The following is a 17,257-nucleotide window of genomic DNA, read 5'->3' as shown; positions in this document are numbered from 1 at the left end:
TTAATTATACTTTGATATATATTTTTTGTGCAAATTTGCAAGTTGGCGAGTGTAAAAAAACATAATCGTTATTTTTATATTGTTATTATTTAAATAATTAAAGTGTGAACTGAGGGTAATTATTTAAGATCGCGCATTGAAATTTTTGTAAATTTTTAATTTTTTAATATCGATGATAATAAAATTATTTTTGAGAAAATTTTTTAATGATTTTAATTAAAAATTTAATGACAGCTTTCCTTTAAAACATAAAGAATTTTCTATTTTACTTGAAAATTATAAATTTTATATTTTTATTTAAAAATTTATTAAAAAAATGAAATTTCATGAATTATTTAAAATTTAAACTGAATTTCAAGTGCGCTAGATCAAATAAAGCAACAATATAAAATAAAATAATATATATGTATATGTAAATATATTTAGTCTGTTTATAATTATATCACATGAAAGACATTAGTGAGTTGGATATTCATTAGATACCCCAGTGATCGCTAAATAATTATTTATGAATAAAAAATCTAACACTGGATGAAAAATAATGAACGCTATAATTTTAATTTATGAATAAAAAAATTTATAGATCTGCATCATGAATAAAAAATAAATTTTTTTTGTTTATTGATAAACGATAGAGTTGCGGATCTAGAGGAACAATATGATGTTCAGTTGGTGGATTGGGTTTGGATGACGATAAATACCCTGGTAATTATAACGTTGCCAGAATACGAGTGAAACCAACGCACGCAGCCAGGATGGTTTGACCTATTCCCCAAAACAATGCGTACAGAGGTGGCATTTGGTAACTCGATGCACGATAAACAAAAGCTATTGCCGCTGAACTCAATACTCCAGATGTTAATGGCAATAGAAATCCCATTACCAGTATCAATATTGGAAAAAATCTGCGTTTTAATTATCAGTACAAATATTGATTTAATTTTTTCGTAAGCATTGAAAATTTAATTATGAAAGCGAAACAGCAGACAAACAATTTCTTATCTTTAAATAAACAAATTGAATATAAATTTAAAAAATTTAAGAATTAATTCTAAAGAATTTTTAAGTAAATTTTTTTTTTTAACAAATTTGTTTATAAAAAAAAATGTTGGATGTCGCTATTTTCTGTATCATATTTATTTGTTGTGAGAATTTGGCTGACATTTGGCAATTTTTTGAATTTTCAAGTAAATAAACAAAATGTAAGAATAAAAATGTAAAAATGCGTACTTAGATAATTGAAAAACCAGTACGCGGTTTTTTTAAATTTCGTTATTTCAATTAATTAAATTATTTATTTATTTAAAATTTATAAATTGTCACGTATCTGCTACATTCTCACTCATATTTATTCTGTTTTATTTGTTACTCACTTTCCATATTTGTGTTTACGTAAAGTTGCAAAACAAATTGATGCCGCAATTGTATGGACAAATATTGATGAAAATAGTGCCCACAAAAAAATCTGATACCACATTTCTGTAATGTTATTTATATATTTTCTCTTGTTTATTATTTTTAAAATTATAAATATTTGATCTGTGACTATAATTATTTACTTTTCAAACATAAATATCATGAGAATTTATTTTTTCAACCGATTGTTCACTACTTAAGGGAGGGGATGCCCGCGGAATAAGTTATAAATAATATTGTACGTTCAATTTATCATAAAATTGACAATTAATCATCAAAAATGACTTACCGATACGCCACTTACTGCACTTACTGGATATCTTACTTGGTGTAATTTAAAAAAAATGATAAATTGTCAATTTAACACCTCACTGACTCTACTCACTCACTAAAAAAATTAATTTATCACAAAAATAAAAAAAAAATAAAAATATTAATGATACTTTTAACTGATAATTATTTATTTTTAATTTTTATAGAGCGTAATTAATATTAATTATTATATTAATATTAATATTAATTAATATTAATGATAATTGATCCCGGAGTTTTATTGAATTTAAAAAATTTTTTTTGCACACGACACTAAAAATTATACTGAGAAGCCATTTTGAAAAAACTAGCACCAAAAATTGCACTGACACTACTTTAATTAATTAATTATTTAATTAAATTTATTGTCTATTTGCTTATTTAAATTTAATTTAACGACACACTTTTTAATTGTACGGCACAAATCACGATTTACTTTTGATAGTTTGAATTTATTTATAATTTAAACATTTAAATAAAAAAATATAATGGGTTCGAAGTTCTAGAACCGCTGTACTGAGAAACTAGACGCTAACTGAACCTCTGAACCTCGAACCCAAAAGCTAAAGCTCTGATTAGTCGGTCAAATGGAAAGACTGCAAGCTATTGGTTCAAAAATTTTGAAATTCGTCAATCAAAAGATTCGGATAAAAAGAAACTTTAAAAGTAAATTTTATTGGCTAGAATTTTGAAATTTGAATTTGGGCCAATCAGAGACTGATTTTTAGAAGGGGAGAGGTAAAAGGTGAGAGTGCTCGAGCTGGAGCCAAATCTTTGCAGTTCTAGCAAATTTGTCAGTTCATTAGCATCCAAAGTGTGGGTAAAATAATTTTTTGCTTTTGTTTAAAAATAACTATCGCGAGTATTCCATGAAATGTAACCAAATAATAAATTAGTGTGTCGGTGAGTAAATTAAATAATTAAATATTGAAATATTTAACGGAATAAAAAAAAATGGCGTAGTCTAGAGTGCTAATCATTTTGCTCAAAAAAAAAAAAAAAAAAAAAAAAATTGCAGTAAAGTTAATAATAAAGTGACACTAAAAATTTAATTCAAAATTTTAATTTTTTTTTCGAAAATCCGTTTATTTAAATGAGTTAGTGTAAAAATAATTCTTTTCCGACATCATGGCGGGAATTTTATGAAAATCCAAAAAATTCAAAAATTATACGTCTGCTAACTTCAAGATCGTAAATATTTTCTCTCCTCTAGTGATCAGTTGTAGTTATTTGTGTTAGTGTCAGTGTCGTGTAACTGTAATTTGTGGAATTAAAATCGTCAATTTTTTAATTCTTCAAAAAAAAAAAATATCCAGCTTCATCTGTCTTCCAGCAGCTCATCGGTCGGTAAGTCAGTTTTTATTTTATAAATAAATCTAAACTACCGACTTTTATTGACGTTTTAAGTAAACAATAACACGTTGAATTAAAAAAATAATATTTGCAAGAAAAAATATTTTCTCTTAACGCTATTCAAAATAATTATGGTCACAGATCAATTATGAATCAGTTAATAAATTATTAACATAAATTTCCAATTGACATACGTACCAGCAAATGAAGTTAGAGGAATATAAAATGCACTTAAATTATGATTTTTAGTACTTGTAACATGTGGTTCTGTGCTACTTAGTTGTACATTGAACATTGCTAATTATCCTACAATGACAGCTCATAGAGCCTTATTCCAATCAGTACTTTATCCATTAAATCTCAGCACACTTGGATCTTTTATTTTATTTATCTGAAATAAATTAATTGAATTATCTAAATTAACCTCAAATTAATTAAAGATGAAGCGCAAATATAAATTACCTTTTAATAGATAGAATTTATTGAAACATAAATTTGATAACTCGTAGACAAATATCACATAGCGAGTAGTGAACATGACCAATTATTTATTTATCGACAAAGATTATCAGTTGCGATTGAAGTTCAGTTGAGTATGAAGAATTGATAGAGTAGAAAGCTATTGTTCACAAGTTTCGATTGTTTAAAACACTAAAAAATGTTGAATTACTGATGGAAGACGAGAGACTATTTTTTTGGTTAATCACCATATGACCTGGCGAGGTAAATACCAGTAAATACCTCCTATAGACTATAGCTCTGGTTTGCGCAGATTTGACGCACGAGCTGTCACAGCTCGGGTTTACAACACCGAAAATTCATGAACAATAGACCGTGATGCAATTTCTCTGCTTGTGCAAAGATCTACATACATTATGTACGTACCTGGTTGGCGGCATTGTCAAAGGGGATTTATAGAAGCCGACAACGGCAATTGCAATTTTATCATCCTATGGTTGCGGAGTTACTCATTTTATCATTAGAAATTAATTTAGCTAATTTGACGACAATCTCCTGCTGCATCCTGTCATCAAGTTGACCGCGAGAACTGGCATTTCTACAAGTTGATGGCAACTTTCTGAGAAAGTTGGTTGTAAAAGTTGTCTTACCCTATTGGGTCAACCCAGCATCAACTTTTTTTTTCGAGGGTCAATTGTTGAAATCCATTCCAGATCATCCAGGGGCACGAAAACCCTTATTAAAAGAAACGATTTGAAACGATTCGAAAAAAAAAATTTTAAATAGTTTTTAATGCTTTTGAATCATCATTCTTATGGAAGTTTAACATTACTATGAATAAGCAAAATGAATGCAATTCGTGGTCAAAAGAAATTTTTAGGAAGCCCCAGATAAGCTACAACATCTCAACACAAAAGTGGACCTATGAGGGGTCGACTCACAAAATTTTTTTTCGAGGATCGATTGGAAAATAATGAATTACAACAATTAGAATATATTTTATTTACTACGAAAGAATAATAATAAAGTAAATATATGGTGAATAAAAATAAAATGTAATGCAATAGTTTATTTTTAATTATTGAGTACGTAACATACTTATACGTACTTAACATAATAAAACACATTGTTGTTTTAATGAAATATTGATAAAAAAAAGTATCTTATACTAATTAATTAACTCAGACAAACATAAATATCTTTAAAAAAAAAATATTAGTTATAATTATTACAAAATGACATTCAATTATATAATAGACATTCATTTATAAATAAAAAAAATAATTACGTATGAGCGTTAAGTTTATGAAACAATAATACTGGACTACAAGTTAAATAATAAAAAATTTTATTTAACGATAGTGGTAAAATATCAATAATTTTTTTAACTATTCAAATTGTTATTTATTTTTTCTTACTGTTTATTCACCTCATAACTTTACGATAAATACTAATTAATAACTATATAATATAAGATTTTTATTTTTTTATTCTACATAATAAAATGTAGCAATAATACGGATATTTAGTGTTAAACAGTGGCGTATTACAGGCTATATTTAAAGATAAATACAAATATTGCGCTTTAATACAATGAATTAATTAAGTATTTACATAGAATTAAAACGATTACTCCTCCGTTGACAATTAATGTCATCAATAATTGTCCTTTCTGTTTGATATACATTTTTTTATAATTATCGAGTCATACCAACTCGCTTGACAAACCATTTTATTAATTAATGTTTACAATTGTTGATCAACTCCAAGCTGTTTTTCTGTAACAAATATATTTTATTTCATTTTATTCTTCTCATCAGGTTTTTCCTCGCTAGAGGCATATTTTAAAAATATTCAATGACTTTGAACTATCCTAACTGTATTAAAATTTAATTAATTCATTGAGGAGAAATTAAAGCATTAATTGGAAGAAGGACAACGTAATTACAATTTCCGATGTCCAAAACGAATCTCTTTTTCAATCTATCTGTTGAATCGATTGCCCGAATTTTCATGACTGCTGTTATCAATTAGGAGTTTTACAAAGCTTGGAAAATATATTTCAGTAAAATCTTCATGTCAATGTTATAATTCGAAATTTCCAATTTTTTATGCTAAAATTTATTTACCAAATTTCGTTCAACTCTTAATTAATAACTGAAAGTACTTTTTCAAATTAATGATTTATTTTTTTTTTTAATAATTAATAATATTTTAATACGGTTATGACAGTTGAAAGTTATTAAATGTTTTTAATAAGTGGAGGAGGGGGAGAGGTACTGTCTGAGAATATCCTTCACTGCTAAAATAATGTTAATGATACATATTTGTTTAGATATAATAATAGTAATAAACTTACGTTAATCGTAAATTTTTATTTGTCGTTGCAGCTGTCATTGTTGCTGATGGCTTTGTAATTATTTCAGGTATTGATTTACGTTTGTTATTCCGACATCTTTTGACATAAGCCTCTACCAAGTGAGCAATTTTTTTAGGATTTATTTCTCCAGACTTATTGTGGCATATCTAAAAAAAAGAAAGTATATAAATTTACTACTCATTATTAACTATATTAACAATTACTGATGACTAGTAAATTACCTTGGGCACAGCTTTCCTCATAATATCTTTATATTCGTCCTTGTTAATATGTTTCTTAGTATAATGTGGTTTCAGTACTAATTTAACTTCTTCAACGACACGTTCCTGTCGGTTAAGCTTCTTCAAAAATTTGTCTTTTACTTGCATTTCAACGGCTGAACTCGGTAAATCATCGAGTATCTGCAGCTGATTTTCATCCATGCGTACGCCAATTTTTGAGTTTCCCATTTTTTTTCTTTTATCCGAGGACTTTTTATTGATGTTGCGTAGCTTATTTGAATTTAATTTAACTATAGGCGATGAGTCAAACAATGAATCAAAAATATCTTTTTTATCCGTCATACTTCTCGTATTTTTCGATGCTGAAGTATTATTACTAGTGTTTTTATTTATATTAGATAAATTACTAAGGGATGGTAGTTGTAATCGTGGTGGGCTGTGATGATTTCTAGCAGGACTAGGTGGATCAAAAATACCGTCACTTAAACTCGATCCAGGTGAATAGGGTGATGATGTGTCAATAGTAGCGTCATTTGCTTCCAAATCACCACCATTATTTGTCAACATGGAGCTACTATTTCTGGTGTCCATTGTTGAAGTTTTGTTTAGCCGTGAATTAGCATTTATATTCTTCACAGAATTACCAAATAAGTTTGATAATTGAGGTACACGTTCATTGGCTCGCTGCTGCTTCAATTGGCTGCTAGGTGACAGTCGATTTATATGACCGGTAGTATTTCTTTGCGCAGTGATTCCGTAACCAGCAGATGGATTATTTAAATTAAACATACCACTGCGTTGAACTGCTGCAGCTACTGTTGCCAGAACAGGATTTATCGTTGTGAAACAACTGATATTAGCAGCTGAAGCTGAATTCTGATTTAAGAGATCGATCGTCATGTTAGCTTCTATCCTTGTGTCGAGAGCTTTAGCTGTTGTAGCAGTAGCTTTTTCTGGCGACAATGCGCGTTTTATCGTCACCATAGATATCACCTTTGGTTTATCGCCCTCTTGTTTCTCATTGTTGGTATTCAAATCAGAACCTTTGTTAGCATGCTTCTGATCACTAGGCAAATGAGGCTCCTCAATGACGCTGGGTGTAGGTGATCTAGATTTAGTTGGGTCGAATGGGTCATAGACATCAGGTGAGGTCAGAGGTGAATTTGGCGGTTCAGGTGGCGTATTTGGACCTATTTTACATAAATCTATAACCTCGGAATTTTTGTTATCACTCTTGGATGCTTTCTTATCGCTCTTATCACGATCCGACTCATCATCCATCCTCTTTTCCTTGTCACCCTGTTTCTTAGCCTCATCGCCCATTCCTTTTCCGTCTCCTTTTATTTGTTCATCTTCATCATCCTCCCGATCTTCTTCTTCATCCTCGCCATCTTCGTCATCTTGCTCGCCGTCATCATCGTCCGCAACTTGATGACCGTCTCCTTTCTTATTGCTATCATCTCCCATTTCTTCCTGATCAAGCTCCATACTTTTATCAGCAGCCTGGTCTTGACTCATCAATCTATTATTTATCTCAACGCTGTCATTTTCATCGAATATTTCATTTTGTACTCCTTCTTTACCTCGTGACACATTAGTGTTTATGTTCAACTGCCCATCTATTTCCATTTCATCGTCACGATCTCTATTGAAAAGCGGATGCATTATAATAGACCTCAGGTTACTCTGCTGTTTGCTGATTGAAAATTTAACTTGAGGTTCCGGTGGAGTCTTAGGTCCCTGAATCATGAATTGCTCGTGTTCCGACAGTTTAAGACGTTTTTGCTGCAGCAGTTTCATTTGCTGATGCTCTTGTTGCATCGCCTTGTCATCTCCTTTGCCCAGCTGATTGTTATCATCTTGTTGTTGATTAGCAAACATAAACATGCCATTGTCTTCGTCGTGATCACGATCATCCTCATCGTCATCATCATAGACGTCATTATTTTGATTATTACCACCACCTACACCATTATTATTATCATTTGAAATGTTATTATGCTCACTATTATTACTAGTATTAATAGTATTGTCATGACTGCTGTTCATAATATTTGTATTATTTCTTTCTTCATTGCCACCATTGTTACCATTGTTGCTGTTATTAATGTTATTATTATCATTATTACCAACATTGTCGTCGTCACTTAAAACAATAACGTCCTGTGGCGAGAGTGTTTGTTCACGGAATGGAGACTGATCTAAATCAATAACAGCAACAGGTTTTTTAGTAGCCGCTATTTCAGCGGCCTTTGATTTTCTTTTTTTATCTCTCTTATTGACCTTGGGCGATGGACGTGATTTTTTGTCTTTAGATTTATCTTTCTTTGGTTTTTTAGCCGGTTGAATTTGTTCGTCAGGTTGAATAGGTTCACGTCGTCGTCGTTTAGCCGTCGTCAGCAGTGGCAATGTGTCAGTCAAGTTCATAGACATATTATTTGATTGTCCTCCAGTATTTTCATTATTGAAACATACACTGACCAAAATATTATCGCCACTGGCAAACACTTCTTTTGAGGGTGGCGGTGTACGATTACGCTTACTACTACTTTTGCGACGATCAACATCGCGTGATTTTTTCTTTTCCTTTGAACGCTTGTCTTTCTTCTTTTTACTTTTATTGGCATCTTTATTACGAAGAATGACAGTTAAATTTTTCGGCGACACAATATTGTCCAGCTGCGTGGGAGCTGATGGATTGGCTCCATTAATATTCCCGACAGCGTTACTCATAGAAGCCAATAACATTGAGGACTGAGAGGGTGGTGATGAAGGTGGTAAATTAAGTGACTGTGCGGCTATCAAATCACCGATCGAACTTGAAGTTGGTGACCAATTGTGAGATTGCATGAGATGATCGTCCCGTTGTTTATTTATGGCAATGGGTGTACGTGAACGTGATCGTGACCATGAGGGTGTCCATTGCGCACTCCACGACACCGCGGCGTTTGCTGAAACCGGTTGATCTTTATCACCCCGCATGCCAAAAGGACTAAGGTCGATATCCTTGTCATTGATTTTGTTCCAATTTCTGCTGTGATTTCTGTCATGTGAATAAGAACGTTCACGTGATCTTGATCTAGTAATGAATGAGTGGGAAGTATTTGCTTGAGCAATGTTAGAATCACGTTTATTACGTCTCTTGCTTCGTGACTTGGGTGTTTTCTTAGATGTCGGTGTCTTACTCCGACTTCTTGATCGTTTGCGTCGCCGTGAATGACTAGGAGACTTTTGCTTTTTGAGTTTATCTTTCTTCTTAGCACCCCGTGATCTTGACCTGGTTTTCGACGGCGACTTTGAACTTGTCCTAGATTTTGATCTCGATCTCATTCGTACTCGCGATCGCGACCTTGATCGTCCTCGGGACCTCGAACGTGTTCGTACACGAGACCTCGATCGTGAACGAGACCAAGATCGCGTTCTTGATCTATTTTTTCGTGAAAGTGATTGTTTTTTCTTACTTCTCCGGAGCTGGTGTTGACGGGCAGGTGATACTCGCTGGTTACGCCGATTCGTTGGCGGGGATCTTGATCGTCTCCTTGACAAAGATCGGCGATCACGTGTGACTGATTTTTTACGTGATCGTGATAGAGATTGTTTGTAGGGCGACGATCGATTTGGAGATCGCGAACGTGGACGATGACCTCGTGACCACGATCGACTTTTACGCAAATTCATTCTAGGCGAGTAGGAACGACTTAAACGAGAGTGTGATCTCCTATTAGCACGAATTATACTACGACTTGGTGATAAGCTTAATGATAAGTCACGTATGTCTCTTCCATACTCATCTTTTCGTGGTCTGACGGGTTTTTCAGATACTATTTTTCTCACATCATAACGCGGTAATTCCTTTCGTTTAACTTTTTTCTTGTCATTGTCATCCTTACTATGTTTCTTAGCACGATCTTTACTTCTATCACGATACTTATTCTTTTCTTTATTTTTATCCTTATCACCTGACTCATAATTTTTACTTTTCTCCCGATAAGATCGCTCTTTTGTACTTTTAGATATTTTTTTCCACTCGACTTGATTATCGGATGATATATTTTCTTTATTCTTTTCACTGGCCTCTTTACACCTATCTCGCTTACTTTTTTTCTTCTTACGGGTGTCTGTGTTGTTATCAGTATCGGACGACTTATCTTGCTTTTTAGAATTACTAGTAGGTGCCTTGTTCTCGTCGGTCACTTCACCTTCTTCTAATTCTTTCTCTTTACGCTGTAACACCGATAATTCCTCTTCAAAATTAATGGGCTCATCTGTTTCAGAAATAGCTTCCGTACCTAAGCCCGCGTATTCACTTGGTGTCGGACACCGGGCACCCAAATCATCAGTCGATCTGTCTTTAGGCGGCGGTGTGATTGGTTCTAACCCAGTATCAAATGTTACTTCCGTAGTAGTTTCATTAGTTGTGTCACTTTTATCTTTCACAGGCATTTCATCTTTACACGGAGTATAAGCACCATCGGATTCCCAAATTTCATTCTCAGCGGTACTCTTCGCTTCGTGATTACTTTCAACATTATCCTTACGTAGTTTCAATTCCTCAGGCTCCTCCATTAAATCAGATATTGATTTACTCAATGAAATATTTTCTTCAATTACTGCATCAATATTTTCAGCGGCATTTGATGCTTGTATATCTGAGCCAGATTTACTGCTAGAATTATCTGCCGTTTTTTCATTTTCACCAACTGACATTTTCTCACCAGCTTTGTCGTCTTCTTTATTTGCTTTGACCGCAGGTGAATCACATTTCATTAATACAAACTCTTCCTCATCTTCTTCTACCATTTCTACTTCTTCTTCTTCTTCCTCTTCTTCGTCTTCTTTATCTTCTTTACTACTCTCGGTAGTTCGATTAGCTGCATTTTCATCATCATCATCATTATTATCACTTTGTATTTCTTCATCATGTACTTTTTTCATTAAAAATAATTCACTTTCTTTTTCACTTAATTCTTTTTCCTTCAATTCTTTATCTTTTAACTCCTTGTCCTTAGACTCTTTTTCCTTAACTTCTTTATCCTTCGACTCTTTATCCTTCAGATCTTTACTTTTTAGTTCTTTATCTTTTACCACCTTCTCTTTCAATTCTTTATCTTTTACCTCCTTATCTTTCAATTCTTTATCTTTAACCTCCTTATCTTTCGACTCTTTGTCTTTATCCATAGAAGTCGACACAGTATCTTCAAACTGATCTTGCAAGTTGGACAATTTATTATTCAATTTAGATATGTTACCGATTTTAAATGTTATTTTACCACGTGAATCGATAGATAATTTTTTTGTCGGTATTTTACTCAATGTCTGTCGTTCTTTTTGCAATGACTCAATATAAGGATCAACTGGTTCAGGAATGTCTGCTAAATCGCATCCCTGTACATCAGCAACAATGATGTCATCATCATCAGGCATTATCGGCGGCATTGGTGGTGGTTCAAGAGGACCTATTTGTTGTGTTAATTCCTGCTCAGCGTGTCGTGCAACGTCCATAGTTTCCGAAGAATAAATTGAAAAATTAGGACAGTCACCTTTAGCTTCATCATCATCATCCTCGTCGTTATTAGGATTATCATCATCGTCATCGTCGTTGTAATAAGTACCCAATAGAGTAAGTGAATCTTTTTTAGTATCTTTCATATCACCGGACATATCAACGATAGCTGCGAATTCTGGCGGCATAGGTGGTGGTTCTAAAGGTGGTAATGTAGATGAGTTAACACTGGAATCTAAATTGGTGCTACTCTCGGCTTGCTCATCATTGTTATTATTTTTTACATTAACATCACGTGGATTGCTATCATTACTATCACTATCTAAAACAGCAAATGGATCATATATGTCGTCTGTCTTAGTGTCTTTAGTGTCAGTATTAACAGGATCTTTTGGTGTATCATCAATAACTAAATCATTATTATCACTTTCATTATCACTCTTCATGTTATCCTCAAAGTCTAATAAATCTGAGGGTGGTATTGGTGGCGGTAAGAGAGCTTCCACAGAACTATTCCCATCAGCATTATTATAATCCTCCCCGTCTTTCTTCTCCTTATCATCATCATCATCCTCTTGATTGTCACTTGATTTAACTGGCATTTCAATATCACTATAAAGATCACACTCTTCGGTATCGGGAGTTTGTTCAGTAGCAACATCACCTGGCAGTTCATTTATTAAATTAACGTCAGTAACTACAGACGAACTGCCAGCACCTTCTGCTGTTGTATTTTCTACTACATTAGCATCGATATTAGCCGATGTTAAATTATCAGGAGTATCTTGAAGTGATAAATTTGAGACATTACTCGGTAGAGCTGCTGTACTAGTATTACATATATTAGGATTATTATTATTATTATTATTATTATTATTAAATGTATTGGGTTGTTGAAAATTTGAATGTTGGATATTATCCATCGGTCTGAACCCCCCTCTATCTCTATCTCTGTCCATATTAAAATTACGCCCACGACCGGGATTATTACGAAAATGATTGTTACGATTACGGTGGATTCCAGGTAAATGAGGCTGTCGTCGATTATGCCCAAAATCAAGTAACGGCGGTGGTTGATGGAAGTCACCGTGACCAAAATTATCACGTGGTCCAGGTCCACCGTACATCGGTGGCCCGTTACCTGAATAAGAGTCCCGCGGGGGACCGTAGTCATTTCTATTGTGACCATGGTGACCTCTATTATGATAATTCCCTCTGAAAGATCCACCACCACCAGCATTGTCCGAGTTACCACCCCGTGAATTATTATACATCGGTGCTTGAACAATGTCTGCAGCGTTAATATTTGATGACCCTGTATTTTCGGTTACGGGATCAATAATACTATTATTATTATTATTATTATTACTTGGTGGTTGATTAAATTCTTTAATCAACGTATTATCATTATTTCTAACTACATCGGTATTGTTATTTTTCTTTTCCGGTATCAACGTGCCATCGGCTTTTAAATTTATTTTAGTGTCCTTGGAATGCCACAGCTCTTGACAGCTGATAATATTAGCAAGTAAATCTGTAATAATTGGTTGTGATTCAGTAGTTGGAACGCGGCTTACGCGAGTCTTTAACGCGAGCCGGCGTCTAATAGCATTTATCGAGGAGGCACTGTGACGACTAACACTAACGACGTTACCGCCACTAATACCATCTTCTTCACTTACAGATGGATTTACTTCGTCATCTGACCTATAACATTTAAAACCCATTTGATATATTTAATATTATTTATTTTAACAATTGTTGATATTAAATATTTAAATAGCTTACCCGAAGGGATAGTAATCTAAGGGTAAATTATTTCCAAATAAATTAAGTTGTGGTATGCCGGCTTGATGTCTCGCGTTTGTTAACTCAGTTCGTTGAGGTACTGAGGAGCTTTGATTATTTACCGATATTAATCCAATTGGATTAGCTGATTTTTTTTTAGCCATATTTAATGCAATAGCTACTCTTTTTCTCACAGATTTAATATTGCCTATTCGCCGGCAAGCTCTGCGATGATATTTATTTTTCCGTCTCTAGAAAAATAAAATAAATAACTTGAAATAATTTAAATCTTTAACGATAACGATTCTATTATAATATTAATTAAGATAATAGTTATTGTAAATATTATTAATAAAACACTGAGTGTCCAAGTATTTTTTGTCAAGTCATTGTCGGATTGGGAAAAAAAGTATTTAAAAACCATTCTTTAATGTCGAATTTATTTTTAATCATATATTCGACTTATTGAACAATTTTTTTAATTATTTATCATTATTATTATTATTGAATATGATGCTATTATTAAAGATATTGTGATACATTTACTAGTACAATAAGTATATTAATACGGTATGACATTTTTTTTTATCAATTAAATTATTACAGAGGCCAATTAAAGATATGAAATTTAAATCACGCTTATAAATATAATTGAGTTTAATAATTCAATTTTTGAAGTTCGATTTAATTTTATGCTAATTATAAGTATAATTTTTTTTTTGTTTTTTTTTTTTTGTCTAATAAATATTATAAATGTAATCACAATAATTCAAACAAAAATAATTAATATAAAAGAAATTGACGATTAATTAGTTAAAAAACAAGTGTGAGTAAGAATGTCTTATTTATCTCAACATGTTTTGTTATTTTCTAATGATTGAAAGTAATGAATGACAATGTTAATTAAATATTATTATGGTACAAATAATAAGTGGTAAGAGATTACTGAATTACGGTGAAAATTGTACCTTGAAGGATTTTCTTGCTCGCTTCTTACATTTCCGGGTTGTTCCGTTCTTGACTTTGACGTAACTCACTATTTCCCTTTCTTCACCATCGGTACCATACTCTTTGATGATAACTTTCTGTACCAGTGGTTCTGAATTGTCTTTTTTACGCTTAGGAGTTTTCTTTTTCCTACTTGTTGCTTTAGGGCGAGTTTTAGATTTTGATTTACTGGCAGTGTGTCGGCTATGGTGAGGAAAATTTCTAATTGCGCTTGAGTTGGGTGAACGACCGCGGCTGTTTTCTGATATTGAATCAAAGCCTGACGAAGTCGAAGGTTGATCAGGATCAAATACGCGTTGTGGTGTTATCCGGTCATCATTTGTTCTTATAATGCGGTTAGCACGAATATTAGCACGCACACGTTCCGTTTGACGTGTTCGGGGTACAAGCCGTTGCGGTACTAGCCCAAAGAGACCTGCAGTTTCATATTGTGAAGACAATCTCGCTTCTCTTCTTCCGTAAGTCATACCAAGGCATCGTACTGTAGCCATCATATCATTAAATCGGACCGATGCATTATTAGCCTACATTTAAATAATTTATTATAATTTTCATATATTTATATTCTATAATCAATAAATACAATTAATGAGAGAAATTTACCGATGGATTAACTTGTGAGTCATAAGCAGAACACCGAGGGCAGTACCACTCGTCATAAGGAACTTCATCCATTGGAGGTGTCAGACATTCCAAGTGATACCCACAGTCACAACGATCACACAAGAGCAGCCGATCTTCACGATCAGATTGACGACAGACCTCACAATACGTCGGGTCTTCTTGCACTTGTTCGACAGTATCATTTTTGGGCTGAACCGGTATACTGTTTATAACCTGCAGTAAAATAATTAATCATTAATATACAATTAAATTTAATAAGAATCAATCAACAAAATTTAGTCTCAATAAACATACTGGGCCGTCAAGTTTAGCTTTGATATTAATCGTCGTAAATGTCTGGCGATCAACTGGACAAGTGTTTATATTTTTACTCCACTCCGTCAAACACAGCAAGCAAAAACAGTGTTCGCAAGATGACGGTGTGGCTATCTGTTGATGTCGGAAAGATAATAAACAAATCGGACATTTTTCAGCAGTGCCATCACTCTCATCGGACTCGACATTCTCAGGACTCTTTGGGGCTTCTGGCTTAGCTTTATTATCTTTCCTCCGCTGTTTTTTATTCTTAGGAGGAGAATCATCAACAATTATCTGTTCATCTGACTCATTCCCACTGCTACTCTCCCAGTCTGATTCCCACTCAGGGCTCGTCGATCCACGTGAATAATTACTTCCACTACTGTAGCTATCACTGTCAGATTCTAATGCCTGTAAAAAACCATACATACATTTATATATAACTACATAAATATAAATCATTTAAACAGACACTATCATTTTATATTAATACCTTATTCCTATTTCTTTTTCCTTTCGGGTTGATGACATCCTCGTCGCTGCTGTCATCGTCGCTAACTACCTTCTGAAATTAGATAAGCGAACCTTAGGAAAATACTCATATTTAATTATATTTATTAAAATATCGTAAACAAACCATATGAGTCCGGCGTTTACGGCGAATCCTAGCAATTACAGACTCATCACTGCTGCTCTCACTGCTGTCAGATATTAAACAGCGGAGCCGTTTACATGGTTTCGGTGTATGATCACTATCACTTGACATCTTTATATTTTTTAAAACTAGCTTCTACCAATTACTCATAGTCATTTTCTCGTACTATAAATAAATTTAATATAAATTAAATTTTTAAAATTCAACTAAAATCTCTTTAAAAATTTTAAAAAATGTAAAACGATTACTTACTACATTTAAGTATCATAAATAAATATTATTAAAATCCGGTGAAGATGAACAAATTGTTGCTTGGCTGTGTTGGCTATTGATATAAACTGAAATATAAAACATATATATGTTATCTCAACAATATTTATCATAAACAATTAAAGAATAATAAATGATATATATTAAAACAACTAATGAGCGGCATTGTTGTATATATTTTAAAAAATTGTTTTTTAAAATTTATATAATTTATTTCAGAGATGGTGGTTTAGGCATTGATACTCAAACAAGTATCACGTACATGAACTAAAGCGACCTGATAATAATAAATAAACAACTGGATAAATTAGTAACCACAATTAAAATCCTCGATAAAAAATGCTCAAATTACATGGATTTGAATAATCGTTTGTTATATTTTTAATTATTTTACTTGGAATAAAAAAATGAGAGAGTAAAAAAATAATAAAATAAAATAAAGTACACAACCACTAGAGATTTACAACTTTGTGTTAACAACATATGTGTTAATTATTAATACTGATAAATTTAATTAAGCACGTACAGGAATTATTGATGAGTAAATATTTCTTTAAATAAATTACAAGTTGTAATGACAGTCAATGGGTACGCTAACTTGTTCTACCCAATTTTCAGACATCTTGGTTACTTCTACTCACTCAGACGCTAAATTGCGACGTTGCAATATTTATTCTTTTTAAGATGGCAACACCAACTATCGCGGCATCTATTCATTTTAGTCAAATTACTTACTATTATTCAATTAACATGCTTTCATAATTTAATTAAAATTAATTACTTTGTTTTGGTATCAGATTATCATCACTCTTGTCATGTCATTAGATTACTTGAGGTACTTGATAAATATGTGGGCAAGTGTTTAATTACGTGGATTTTTTTTTATTGAGGATTGGGAATAAAGAAATTAGTAATTTTTTTGGCTGACAGACAGCAGCACGAGCTGCAAGATGTCACTTCCGTTGTTGCGC

The 17,257-nt window shown here is 32.6% G+C and overlaps 3 protein-coding genes across 5 annotated transcripts in view; 1 reads left to right on the top strand and 2 right to left on the bottom strand.

Moving 5' to 3' along the window:
- Positions 1 to 413: 413 nt before the first annotated feature.
- On the bottom strand, positions 414 to 4,029 carry LOC103576537 (transmembrane protein 170B). The gene is made up of 4 exons (XM_014441234.2): positions 3,544 to 4,029; positions 3,280 to 3,472; positions 1,374 to 1,479; positions 414 to 905 (listed from the first exon to the last, which is right to left on the bottom strand). Exons 2-4 carry the CDS (start codon positions 3,374 to 3,376, stop codon positions 710 to 712), a joined length of 399 nt encoding a protein of 132 aa, XP_014296720.1. The 5' UTR covers positions 3,377 to 3,472; positions 3,544 to 4,029; the 3' UTR covers positions 414 to 709.
- LOC103576519 (1,4-alpha-glucan-branching enzyme) overlaps positions 2,613 to 17,257 on the top strand; it is a 28,216-nt gene continuing 13,571 nt past the window's right edge. Inside the window, exon 1 of the mRNA XM_053737643.1 lies at positions 2,613 to 2,631. The gene's annotated coding sequence lies outside the window, so the exon portion shown is untranslated. The remainder of the gene's footprint in view (positions 2,632 to 17,257) is intronic.
- LOC103576523 (protein split ends) lies at positions 5,012 to 17,185 on the bottom strand. 3 transcript variants are annotated; one of them, XM_008556761.3, is made up of 11 exons: positions 17,068 to 17,185; positions 16,269 to 16,354; positions 15,999 to 16,181; positions 15,855 to 15,926; positions 15,359 to 15,772; positions 15,044 to 15,277; positions 14,401 to 14,964; positions 13,433 to 13,683; positions 6,142 to 13,351; positions 5,900 to 6,066; positions 5,012 to 5,318 (listed from the first exon to the last, which is right to left on the bottom strand). In XM_008556761.3, the coding sequence occupies exons 3-11, from the start codon at positions 16,125 to 16,127 to the stop codon at positions 5,300 to 5,302; spliced, it is 9,060 nt and encodes a 3,019-aa protein (XP_008554983.1). In that variant the 5' UTR covers positions 16,128 to 16,181; positions 16,269 to 16,354; positions 17,068 to 17,185; the 3' UTR covers positions 5,012 to 5,299. The 3 variants fall into 3 exon arrangements, with proteins under 3 accessions (XP_008554983.1, XP_008554982.1, XP_008554984.1); XM_008556760.3 differs by lacking the exon at positions 17,068 to 17,185 and adding an exon at positions 16,813 to 16,990; XM_008556762.2 differs by lacking the exon at positions 17,068 to 17,185 and adding an exon at positions 16,737 to 16,807.

Source organism: Microplitis demolitor, chromosome 3, assembly GCF_026212275.2.
Source record: "Microplitis demolitor isolate Queensland-Clemson2020A chromosome 3, iyMicDemo2.1a, whole genome shotgun sequence".
Lineage (NCBI taxonomy): Eukaryota > Metazoa > Arthropoda > Insecta > Hymenoptera > Braconidae > Microplitis > Microplitis demolitor.
Note: the sequence above shows the minus strand (reverse complement) of the source record. Positions and strands in the feature narration are given on the sequence as shown.

Excerpts from the sequence above, each read along its gene's own strand:
- LOC103576537 (XM_014441234.2), bottom strand. The coding sequence starts at position 3,376 with ATGTTCAATGTACAACTAAGTAGCACAGAACCACATGTTACAAGTACT. Across the intron at positions 1,480-3,279 it reads TCCTCTAACTTCATTTGCTG|AAATGTGGTATCAGATTTTT; the intron begins GTACGTATGTCA and ends ATAACATTACAG. Across the intron at positions 906-1,373 it reads CGTAAACACAAATATGGAAA|ATTTTTTCCAATATTGATAC; the intron begins GTGAGTAACAAA and ends ATTAAAACGCAG.
- LOC103576523 (XM_008556761.3), bottom strand. The coding sequence starts at position 16,127 with ATGTCAAGTGATAGTGATCATACACCGAAACCATGTAAACGGCTCCGC. Across the intron at positions 15,927-15,998 it reads GTAAACGCCGGACTCATATG|AAGGTAGTTAGCGACGATGA; the intron begins GTTTGTTTACGA and ends ATCTAATTTCAG. Across the intron at positions 14,965-15,043 it reads ACTCACAAGTTAATCCATCG|GCTAATAATGCATCGGTCCG; the intron begins GTAAATTTCTCT and ends ATTTAAATGTAG.